The following is a 13010-nucleotide window of genomic DNA, read 5'->3' as shown; positions in this document are numbered from 1 at the left end:
TACCTGGGACAGATATAAAACTGTGAAGGAACTTGGACCTAGGCTCATCATACAGTGGGCAGTTCAATACATAATGAGGTAGATCCTCTACTTCACGTCTGCAAATACAGATTTGTTGCTCTACTGTTATTTAAGCGTATCTGCCTTCTAGATAGTTTGTTGAGATTGACTGAAATCGTAGCGCTGTCAGAGCCTTCCTTATATTATATTGGGTTATGCCAACAAGATAGGGGGCTCTGTAATGATCTTTTTTGATGCGGTTATACCAAGGAGCAAACATGGAATGTAAAATTACATCTCTGTCCATAGAATTATCGCCTTTAAATATCCAGTTCCGAAAGTCAAGATTAGAAGATGATGAAAGCAGTAACGCATCATTCCCTCCTCCATTGTATCTTCACAACAAGCTTGTAAGGTAGGTTAGGCTGACTGTGCGGCTGGCCCAAGGTCATCTAGCAAGATTCCTTGGTGAAGTGGGAATTTGAACCAGCATTTCCCAGATCCTAGTCTGACACTACACAATACTGCCACTCCACTAGGGTTCAGCACTTTCGGAGCAAGGCTCTGCCTCTGTATCGCTGGGCTTTGCCTCTGGATATTCAGAGTGTTTGCCAATTTACCTGCTCTAGTTTTCAAGTGTTAAAAGTACTTTGAGTTATTTGACATTAGAGGTAAAAGCACGAAAATGGGTTCTATGTGGAAAGTTCAAATTTAAGTCCCTAATCAGGACAAACTGAAATCCACTACTTAAGACTGCAATTGTCTAACGTAGGTATATATGGGCAGATGCACTTTTCAGAAACTTATCTGTAAGGTCAGTTAGAAAATTTATCCAGAAGAAGCTTGATACACTTATTCTAGATACAGCAAGTGGCATGGTTATATTTTTTATCCTCTCCTGTATTCAGTTGCTATGACAAATAAGCAACACTTGATAAAATGACCATAACCATCGTATCTTTTACTCCCCTCATACAAACACTGCTATTACAGCAAATACTTTGCCCTTTGCCAACTCAGAACATCATCAGAAACAAAAAAAAAACCCCGAAAACCCACAACACCCTAAAAAATTTCATGTCTTTTGCTCTCCAGTGACATACGTTAATGCTTTGTTTGGTATTCTTCCCAATGCAGGATTAATCCTCAGATTACTTGATTAAGAGAGAATTACAGGCCAACATTTAAAGACTGGAAGGTGATGGCAAAAACTTAAGGAACAATTTTATTAGCTGGGGGAAAGTTTAAACAAGTTAGCTCTAATTGGTTTTGAGACATTTACATTCCAGGCATTATGTTATGTTCAAATTAGGAGAGCAAACTGGAAGTAGGTGCACAGATTTTTGGAGACTGTTTAGCACCATCTATTCATCACATTTACATAGGCATACAGATGGCAAAAATCTTTAATGAGGCTTCTACACTAGTTCGGCAGCATCTGTCCTACTTGCAGACAGATCAAAACAGCATTTGTTCGAGAACACACAACCCACTTCCATAAAAGCTGACAATTTAAGACAAGCATACAACGAAAACCAGTTTCGAAGCCTCTCCTTCAGCTCTTATGAGCAGCTTTATACATTAAAATAATAGAATCATGACAATTGCATGGGATGCTCCTCCTCTTTAAATAAAGAAGTCCATTAATCAGCTTGAAGCCTTGCAAGCAGACAGGACATAAAGCAAAACCAACCTGGTATCAAGTCTACATTAAAAGAACTAGAAACACCAACACGTTGGCTATAAACCAGCTTCACTTCATTCCCTGGGTGTCAATGATTTCTCACTAATACACAAGAGAGTCCAATCAAACAAGACAAGATAAAGAAAATTTGAAGAAAAAAAACTTCCACAATTACCCAAAGGTTTTTCAGCAAATATTTTTACAACTTACCGTCACAGACTTCAGAGTCATTCCATGGTAAGTACCCATGGTGTCAATCTTGAAACCTTCCGTCTCTGTGGATTAAAAAATAATAATTGTAAGACACTTTTAAAGCAAACCTTGCAACAGCCACAGGGCAACGAAGACACATTAAACAAAACCGCATCAGTTTGAGCTACTCTTGACACGAGTAGAACCAGATTCTATAGCACCTCAAAGACCAACAAGATTTTCAAGATATAGGCTTTCAAGAGTCAACGTTCCCTTCCTTAGATACAACCACAAAACATACTTACTTAACATAGGGAAAGCTAATTCAGGTGACAGTGCAACTACTTGGAATTGTAACTGATAGATTATGAAAACTAACTACATCAGGCATCTTCACCAGCACATAGGAATACGGAAAAGGCCCCAGAAATTGCAGCAGTGCAACTGATTTTCCAATATTATATGCAGACGAACAAGACAGGGTGTGCAAAACTTCTATAAAGGTTATGGAACACTGTTTGTCTGTTAACATTTAAAATAAGCACTCAGAGGAACGTATACCCAGAATACCCAAGTCCACCCAACACCCAGGTACACACAGTCTCATCCTGGTTTCAGTGCCAGAAAAGCATGTACCTTGGAACAAAATGCATGTGCATAGCTGATGTGTATTCTACTACTACTGGAGCTAGGTGGAAAAGTTTGGCCTGGTCAAGGTGGTCAGATACCATATTCTCAGCTTAAGGTACAGTCCAAATTTTATGGACTGTACCTTCCCAGCCCAGTTTCTGAATGGTGAAATACAGTCCAAAAGAAGTCACACTGCTTTGGCTGCAGGTACATCTTCCATTGGAAACAAGAACTTATCATCAAAGTCTCTGCACCTCTAGGGAAACCATCTCATATCTCAGAAAGGAAGCAAAATATTTCTCTCCAGTTCAGGAGTTTCTGCTGACTACTATCAGCTTATTGAACACCCTTCCCATAGGAAGAGAGAGGCTGTTCAGAAGATGCAGAGGTCTCTGGGCAACCTCTCATTCCATGACAGAAGGCAGCCTCCAAAAGCTGAACTGCACAACCACTTCCACCCAACCCTTGCCATGACAGAATAGATAAAGTCCAATGTGACGTGACACCTCAGTTACAATCAGGTACAAAACTTGCAAACTTCAGACAGCATATATTCAGAAACCTCAAGTGTTTGGGGCTAGGGAAACATCCCCCTAAAAACTGAAGTGATATTACTAATCAGAATATTTATTTTAATTAATTAAAAGTATTTATATCCTGCCTTTCTATAGTCCATAATCAAAGTTGTTACAAAGTACAATAAAATACAATAATCCCATAACAATAAAATCACGAACTACATAAAAATCAAACCTACAATAAAATACACCATCAAAACCTAAATTGCCACTTGTTAAAATCTTGGTATTAAAAGCCGTGTGATATAAAAATGTCTTCCCCTGACAATGGAAGGACAGCAAGTGGGCTTCCATAGGAAGAGGCTCCAAAGTCTGGGTGCTACCACCAAGAAGGCTCTCTCCCGGGTTCCTACCAAATGTACTGATGGGATGGACAGACAGCCCTCCCTGGATGATCTTAGTAAACCAGTAGGTTTATATGGGAATAGGCAGTCCTTCAGATTACTTACCCAATGATGTGAATACAAATGCATGTAACTGAGCTAGATGAACCACTGATGTAGCTCTGGATAAAGGTGGCTTCATACAGTTACCTATTCTTTGGTTAATGGCTTCTTTAAAAAATTATACACGCTAAATAATGCTGCTAAAGTACACTTTAAGAGAGTCAAAAAGTCAACTATTTAAACAAAACCGCTGCTATTTTTTAAAAAGCCACAATCTAAGTATGCCTTAAAATAAAGATTAGATGTTATCATGAACACAACTGTAACTGCAGGCACATTAGTAAGCATTAAAATGTAAATGGAAAATCAATTCTGATTCATAAGGGCAGGAACTCATCATCAATTCAAATCAGGAATAGATCTGCTCTTACAGGCACCTATCAGGGGAAAGGTTACCACCAATTCTCCGGCATTATTCTTACAATTAACCTCAATAGTCAGAATACAGTTTGCAGTACTACTGGAAAAGGCATCCACAATCATTGCTGTCTAGAAGCTATTTGAGATAATCTACCAATTGTGTCTGGAAGGTTTTGTAAAGCAAACTACTCTTCCTTCCCAGCTTTACCCTGAAGCAGCTGTAATGCATAGTTGTCTTTAAAAGGATCAGTATATTAAAAAAGAAAACTAATTTCAAGTGCCATGGAAACCTGACTGCTTCAATATACACATACTGGGAAGGGCCTGCTTGCAGATCTCCCTGATAGCTTGAAAGTGTTAACTGTGGGATTGCACAATCCTTCACTGCAGCTTCTTCCCTTCTCAAAGTTTTCACTGATTGTCTCAGTTTAGGTAGAGAACGAATTACTAGCAACCTTAATCACATTCAAGATCAAACAGGAGACCCTTTCTATCGGGGTTTAAAACTAATTAGAAACATACAGCATATTTAGATTTTATTTCTCCTTGTGCTTGCTTCTTACAACCAGTGAAACTGAACCATGGTTGAATGCAAGACGGCAAGGCACAGTTGTACACTCTGGACAATTGAACAGGTAAAGAACTAGAAAGGTATACTCCTAGGAAGACAAAGAAACTCTGCTCTGTTTAAAAGTCAACCCATGCTCAAATGAAGCCAAGCCATGCAATATTGTGGTACTAGCTTGGTGAAAGAGTATAGCACAGATGACTAGTTATTCCTTTCAGTCACACAGGAAATACTGATCTTTCAATGCAGTGTAGTTTGCTTTCTATGTATGGAGGTAACAACAGAGTGTAAGAAATGCTTCTAAAGGCTAATATCATTGTCAACATGTTATATCAATCAGTACGATATACTGGCAGTTTTTGGAACTACAGCGTCTTCAAAGCATGCAAATAATTCCTGTCAATGAGAAGAATGTTTATACAGGATAACTTAAATTATGTGAGTGGATAGGTAGAAGAAGTCTCCCTTGTGGTCAACTGCCACAAATGTTGCCCAATAATCTGCAAAACCAATATAGTTATTATTTCCAAGCAATTATGACAACTCAAAACTTGGCAAAGTTGCATGATGATAGGGATAGAAAGAATCTGTGAGAGGCCTCTAAAATAGGTTAGGCAACAAAATGAAGTTGACTCAATCGCCACAGCAACAAAAGGATTGGCTTTATGACCTCTCTAAATTCACTGTCAGCTTTAAATCCATAGACAATTATCACTGACCAAAGTAACTTTAGACAGGATTTGTGATTCCAGCGAAGGTTTAATCTCTAAGGTCCTTCCAACTCTTCTTCCATGACTTAGTTCTCATAAATAAGACACTTTTGAGTCCTGCAAAAATGCTTCTGGCTTGCAGTGTCCTCTATGTTACACCCATTTTCCCCTCAAATGCTAGAACCTATATAGCATACCTTCCACTGTAGCTGCTAAATTAAACTTGCTCTGTGAATACTCATTGAACTTCAACATTAATCTGCCCTGAACCTTTGACATGGCACTGAAATATTCATACAAAAATGCAGAAGAACATTAAAAGGAGACCCAAAGTAACAATGAGGCAAACTAGAAACACACATGGAAAAAAGAACTATCAACACTGCCTATTCATACTAATGCAGATATTTAGGAAAGCCTAAATCTTTAAATCAATTTTGAAAGGAAATATGCAGAAGATCAAACTAATGGATGGCACCACTTATTTCAGTAGCCCTAATAAAACACCACATGTTGATATGAGGGACCTGTTTTTGTTGATGATTCAAAATATATCAACTACTTGCTAATTCCAGCCATGTGCTTTTGGCTGGACCAAGTGGATTATATTGCTGATGGAACAAACAAAAAAGTCCTTCTGGCCCTATAGACTTATTGTCCAATATCAAAAAACAGATTCCTGTAAAAGCCCTTGTAGTAAACAAGTTGGCAAAGCTCACCAAGCAGTATAAAGCCACTACAACAATTTCAGGTTCTCATGGACGAAGAAGGGGCAAGAAAACTCAGTAAAAAATGTCTTCTGAGAATGTGTGGTAAAACCAATTAAGACCTAGATCAGCGGTAGCGAACCTATGGCACGGGTGCACAGAGTTCGCCATGTGATAATAGTGTAATTATTTCAGGGAGATTATTGGCATTAAACCTGAGACCTAGTTTTGGGGAAACAGTGTAGGTAACTCTGTTAAGCGCTGTTAAACCCTACTGATTTTCATGGGAAGAAAGAGTGATCCTTTACCTGCGAGTAAGCGTGGTTGCTGGCAATGGGGTTTGCTTCTGAGTAAACCCTCCTAGGGTCGTGATTCATTCGATTGAAGCGTTGCACAGTTGCTTCAAAGCAAAGCCACCAAGTTTACTCCCGAGTAACGCGCGCCTTGGAGCCAACCGTTTTCTCTATACTTAAACCTCAGTATTCAGGTTAAAATGCCATGTTGGCACTTTGTGATAAATAAGTGGGTTTTGGGTTGCAGTTTGGGCACGCGGTCTTAAAAAGGTTCGCCATCACTGACCTAGATGCAACTCTCAGCTCAGCCCTGACCACCAAAGTCCCAATTCACTCTATTCACAGAGCTGAGGTTCCAACAAAAAGAATGGAATATGCAGAAAGGATCTTGCCCCTCCCCACGGCACTTTCCTGTGCCTCCAAAAAGCCACTCCCAGAGTTCGAGGGGCAATGAGGAATAATGTAGGATGCAGCAAGGTGGCCTGCAGAAGGAAAAAAAAACCTGGCAGAAATTCTGCCTCCTTGATGCTGCCTTTTGCACTGCACTCCAGAAGATTTCCAAGGCTTAGAATTTCCCAGGCCTCATGAGTGGCTGGGGAGCACAAGAAGTTTGCAGTGAAAAAGGGAAGGTGATGAAGGTCCCAAAACCCAGTGTCCACACAACTATGGTTCCAAGCCACTGTGCCTTAGTTAACCTTAAGAAAAACAAAGAACTGAAGCTAAGATTTCCCAACATAAAGAGCAAATAAAACTGCTTTGCATATGGGAAACTGTTGCCATGGAATGAACCCCTCCCACAATTAACCAATATTCATACTTCCAGCCTTTTATGTATTGAAGAATACCTCTCCCCCCTCCCACTCCCCCGGCTAAGTCACATTATTTAACATTTACAAGTACCTGTTGTTCTACTGGTAATGTGGTTGAGCTTAGATACACTCAACCATTCAAAGAATTTGGACACAAACCCTTTCCATGTAAATGAGAGTTGCACAAGAGCAACATTTTTATTGGAGAAGGTCCCATTGGACTCTCCCCTCTCTGCACAAGGCATTCTCCTTGCCCAGAAATGAGGCAAAAGGAAGGAAGCATCTGCTTTAAACATGATTCAAAAGAGCTGCATACTGTACTATATTTTTAAAAAAGCTTTTATCAATTTCATTAAAGTTCAGTCTATTTGTTTTTACAGTAATGAGATTACTGTGTGCATATATAATCAATGTGTTGCATATATCTGCAATTTGCTTTTTCATTTAGCTGTACTTCCAGGGTGCCTCTATGAATACAAATTAAGCAATGAGGCAGGCTGGTTTTGAGTCATGCAGATAAACAAGGATCAGAGCCACACAATTCGCTCATACCAAACCAGTTTCTCTCATTATTTCTCCACAGGTTTTACACTGAAATGATAGTTGGTCAAAATTTACAGTGCAATATTCTTTACAAGATAAGAAGGAAGTACCTAGAAATGGGCAGGCTGTCAACTTGATCTCACTCCATGTTCTTATTTATGAGCCTTCTTCCTAATTGTCCAGTCTCTAGGTCTAGCTTGTGGGATTTTTCCAATCAATCTAATCCTTCACTTCCCTAAGAAGCTGGAATGCTTGCAAATGTTCTAATGTTGAGAATTTCACTTTCAGCACTTGAATTTGTAATCAGTATCTTCATGACAACCCAATTTACTCAATTGCTGCCAGAAGTTTCATGGTCCATAATAAATTCCCTTAATGCATTGCATTAATTCTACAGAGTTGCTTATTTGAGAATTGTCCTTCACCATCAATTCTTTTGCACAATTTCACAACATGAACCACAGTAATACACAACTCATAAGAAGTTCTCAGTCACCCTGTATCATCTATTCTCTTATCTACTTTGTCTTTTTTTAGTCTATGCCTATTCCTAACCCTTGGACAAATTTATGCAGGACAAGCTTTTACAATCATCTGAGATTTCCACTACGATTTAAGATCTACTAGAGAGGCAGTGTTCAGACCCTTAATATCAACTGTTAAGAGATTGTGTAACCCAGGGATGTTGAACTCATTTGTTACAAAGGCCAAATATGACATAAATGTGGATTTACCAATATACTGCGCTAACTTTTAATCAGGTACTATCAGGGGGCATTCAACTGCTAGATCTACAACTTGCCAGGGACCGGCTTCTTTCTTTCTTTGTTGCTTTTAGTATTCATTAAAACATCTCATATTAGAGTTTCACTACATGACTGAAGCCACCATAAAATGAATAATTCAATAAAAATATAGATGAATATTCAAATCCGCTTGAATGTTAAAGTCTTTTTTTTAAAAAAAACACAAACTCTGAATAAATCTGTCTGAAGTGTGAAAGAATCACTGCAAAAATTTAAGACTGCAGCAAATGCTACAAGTCTTGGATAATATTAAGAAGATTCTGAAGTGCAAAGAAAAGGCTGAGGGCAACAGATATCTCGGGATGATAGTTATAAGTCTTTACTCTTTTTTGCAGCTTAATCCCATTTTCCACTTGAATGTTTGGTGTGTCAGTGAGTTAGAGTTATTTTTATCAGACAGTAACCATTTCCAAAAAATTGCTTGCACTTTGTCAAAGGCTGATATATTCTGCTTAAAGGTTTGCCAGTGTTTATTACCATGCTCTGTTAAACCCACAGGGCTTTTTATTCACAAGATATGAAGCCGCAACTCTGTTCTCATAATCTTTGAGGACACAAAATCGCTTCAGAAAGGATGTGAATATTTCCTTTTAACAAAGCTATTACCAGCTGTGGGGTAAACACACTTGGCAACCAAACCTTTATTGTTTTCTTCTAACTACAAAGTGAAACCACCCCCATAGAAAGAACATATTTTTAGCATGAAAATCATGGTGTAGTATAAAGGACCCAGTATTCACTATAATAGCTAGCCATTACTCAAGAGGATGTTGGGACACCAGGTACAATGTACAAAATGCTCTGAACAACTCCTGCCCATATATTATGGGCAGTCCACTCCCACAGACCACACCAGTCTATGACCACCATCCTGCCGAGTACTTAGGACTCATAGCTGTGCACAGCCGAAAATGCAGCAACAAGCACTAGAAATCTCATCCCTTATTTCTAAAAAAGACAAAATCAGCTTATATATAACTGACAGAACAAACACTTCTGTTTTTCAAACAAATAATACAAGTGATGCTACAGAGTGACAGAGGTGCTCCAGTGACCTCTGTTAAAGAGTTTAAACTAAATTTAAATGATACAAGGGAAATGCATGCTAGATAATCTTTAAAAGTTTTACAAGATTTGCTCAACAAAAATAACTTCCACTGAAAGTTTTGATTTTTGTTTGACTATAACATTTATATCACACTTGATTTACATGATTCCTTTCACCTCAAGAATTTGTTCCTACTGGAATATCTACTGGATAATTCTAAGCTTTAGTTTACTAAATGCAAGCAAAAAATAAACATGCTAAATCAAATCGTACTCTACTTAGGGCATCAGAAAGTTTCCTGGGAAAACTTCCAATTAAAGTTCTTCCAGAAAACACATAGGCTGGTATAAAAGATAGGGCCTACATAGTCTTGGATGAATACGAGAGACTATCCTTTTCCCATTGCCATTGTGGACAATTATGTCAGAACTTGGGCAACTAATCCTGCTAATGGAAGGATAAGTATCAGGCTTTCACCTATGAATCTGCAGTCTACACTGGTTCATATGAATCACAGTTGATCAGATCATGACAATAAGAGTCACATCAGATCACATGAAGTCATGCTCAAAATCCAGTCCTGGAGCTTGTGTTCTCTAGCTCCAAGTACATATAGTAACTTCCTAGTACTAGAAGCTCAAAGTATTGTCAAGACCCTGTGATGACCTGTTAGCACTTCAGCTCTTCCCTGGTTCTTGTCTTGAGACTCTGGGAGAGGACCAGGAGCAGCTGGCAACATGAGAAACTCTGGCTTGTTTTCTTTTCCTTCATGCATGCATTACTTTCTCACACCCTGGGAAGGCTAGCACTTGGACTTATCTTTGGTTCAGTTTTGAAGACCCCACACTGCTTGGTAATGCTATTAGTGACTTCACCCTGCTGAGATATCAAGAGGGGGGCTAAACGGATATCTGGGGAAGGGATATTAACCAAAAAATGCTGTGTGAGACTCAGTTCCAGCAAAAGCTGGATAGTATCTGTTCATAGTGTTCCTGTTCAATAAACTGACTTTTTTCATCCAAGAGTCTGGTTATTGCAAGGAGGTTGATAGAACTTGATAAGTATACAGAAAGCAGAAGCTATTGAGATGCTAACGGAAGGAAGTCAGCCATGTTTACATTTATTTAAGCCAGGCCTGAACAATCCAGCAGCTACACAGTACTAGCCAATCACAAGGGCTAATGCTGTATATCTTTGTTTCTTTCTATGACTGAAAATAGTTATGAGGTCTGAGCATTCACATTCCACAGTACCTCACCAGACTAAATTTCAGCTTCAACTGCTGAGATGCCCTAATCAACTCCTAGAGATCCTGACTGAATAGCTTCCTCAGCAAGCCCTGAACAGGCATGATCCCTAGTCAAAGTTTAAGTGGGCAAGATCATGAAGCTGGAACATAATACACATTCACTGTTTACATTTATTTATTTATTATTTGATGTATATGCCGCCCCTCCCCAACAATAAGCTCAGATTACAAAAGACCAATTTAAAATGGGGTGGTAGTGGTGACGAATCCAGCTTTGTTACTGAGTGTCTGCTTGACAAAAAGATGTGGTAAATCCCAGTTTCTCAAAGAACATAGCTGTGTGATCCATGTGTTGCAAAGGTGTTTATAACACACCCAAGCTTTACCTTTATAGGTGTGGACATGAAAAGCTAGAAAATTCCAGGAATAAATGTCTCAGTCCCCTTCACTCCCAGCAAGTCTGGTTGTAAAAGCAACATGGAATTTGCACAATGAACTAGAGAAAAGAGAGAACTGACAAATGTAGCTCACGTTGCACCAATGGAAGAGCCCTTCAATTTGCACAACAGGCACTTATCCAGTACCAATCAACCAGGTCCTTTGAATGAAAAAAGCAAGACAGGTCCTTGTCTCATGGAAGATCCAATCCAGAGAAGAAAACAGAAAAAGGGAAGAAAAGGAAGAGACTAATGATGGGCTCACCTAAAAAGACTGAAGAAACCTTCATGTAATGAATACAACACATGGATTTTTTCATTTATGCTGTTACTGGAAAGAGAGGAATTCCAAAATAATTTCCAAAATTTCACTAGTGTACTTTTGTAAATATAAAATGAGAGAAGAAAACAAAACTTTGAGCCCCATCCAAAAAAAGGGGGGGGGGGTTGAATCCGCATTTGGGAGCGGTGCATAGCCAAGTCAGCAGAATCTCCTTCCCCAGGGCGCCTACCACAGTGGAGGGGCGATCCGAATTTCTGAATTTAATTTCTGAAATTAAAGCTGCAGCATAAACCAGAATCAGAGCCACTAGAAGGTTAAGCATTCCGAGATATGCACCTTTATACTGAAAATCATCCGAAGCATCTTACCACAGCTTTAGAAAATGTGACAAGTCTTCCCAGGCAGACATAAATCTCAGGAGAAAAATAACCAATTACACATCTTAGAAACATCCCAAGTACAGATTATGAAAAGTAATACATCATGGTACTGTCCCCATAGGCTTTTAACATATATGAAATCCTCCTGAATTGCATTTACAAGCACCAGTCTCCTAAAACAAGTGGATACCTGATATGGATTTTCTCCTAGCACTTGATGTAAGCAGTAAATAAAAGCTCCACCAGAAAAGGAATAAACTATTCAGATGCCAGCAGGATATATCACTTTCTGAAACATGAAATGTGAAAAAAATCTAGTGTAACGCAGACGTGCATAACCCAGAAAAAGGGAATAAAAAGTTACCCACTAAACAATGCAGTGCTTTACTTGTCTATAATAGACTGAAGATACCAATTTAAACTAATTTTGGTATAGTAGCGGTTTGACAGCTGTGTACATCAGCAAGAACCAAACCACTGATAATATTCCAAAGGTTTGGAAAAAAAAATACTGCTTGGAGGGTAATTCTATGTTTACAGTAGCTCAGCTAGACTGGCAGTTTCTTTCAGCACACTTGTTTATTAAATTTATATGCTGTCTTTCCACTGATCAAGGCAGTTCACGTTAAAACAGCAAAGCAATTCAAAATGTCATAAGACATCATCATGCTAAAAAATATTAGCAGTAGACAGTAAAATTCAGAAGTGAAACTGAAAAAAGGCAGAAGAAAATGCACATCCACTTAGGTTGGTGCAAATATAATACAGTTTATTCTTCTACCAAGGACAAAGGACCTGGACTGGCTACAAGATCACACACTCCCTTTTCTTCCAAGTTCTAATTTCCTCTCCTGGTCAAACCATGGTTTTAAGACATAATTAGTTTACCCTTGATCACAAACAGAAAAACAGGATTTAAAATCCATATTGAGTAAGTCCTGGTTAAAGCTGGTGCAGACATAATTATTAGGGGACTGTGAGTGGGGAAGGGGAAATTCATAATTGAGGCCAGAGTGCAAATACCTATAAACACTACTGCAATTCTTCTCTCAATTCATCCAGGGACAAACAACTGGACTAGCACACTGGGCAATGGGCAATCCAACGCTAACTAATCATCTATTATTTGCCCATGGTGAAGAATTCCATAAGGCCAAGAATGCCAATATGGAGGTACAAAGGGTATATAAATTAAGTATATAAATTAAATATACCATACCATACCTTTCATTTCAAAATAATTTTTCTATTCTTTGTTGGAGGGGGGAGTTCTTCGTTAGCAAGAGC

The 13010-nt window shown here is 38.8% G+C and overlaps 1 protein-coding gene across 1 annotated transcript in view; it reads right to left on the bottom strand.

The window, feature by feature from the left end:
* CDC73 (cell division cycle 73) overlaps positions 1-13010 on the bottom strand; it is a 128859-nt gene that overhangs the window by 76327 nt on the left and 39522 nt on the right. The window contains exon 10 of the mRNA XM_048498741.1: positions 1895-1959. Coding sequence (XP_048354698.1) covers positions 1895-1959 — 65 coding nt within the window. The remainder of the gene's footprint in view (positions 1-1894; positions 1960-13010) is intronic.

Source organism: Sphaerodactylus townsendi, linkage group LG05 (assembly GCF_021028975.2).
Source record: "Sphaerodactylus townsendi isolate TG3544 linkage group LG05, MPM_Stown_v2.3, whole genome shotgun sequence".
Lineage (NCBI taxonomy): Eukaryota > Metazoa > Chordata > Lepidosauria > Squamata > Sphaerodactylidae > Sphaerodactylus > Sphaerodactylus townsendi.
The sequence above is the reverse complement of the archived record's forward strand: the minus strand, read 5'-3'. Positions and strand labels throughout refer to the sequence as shown.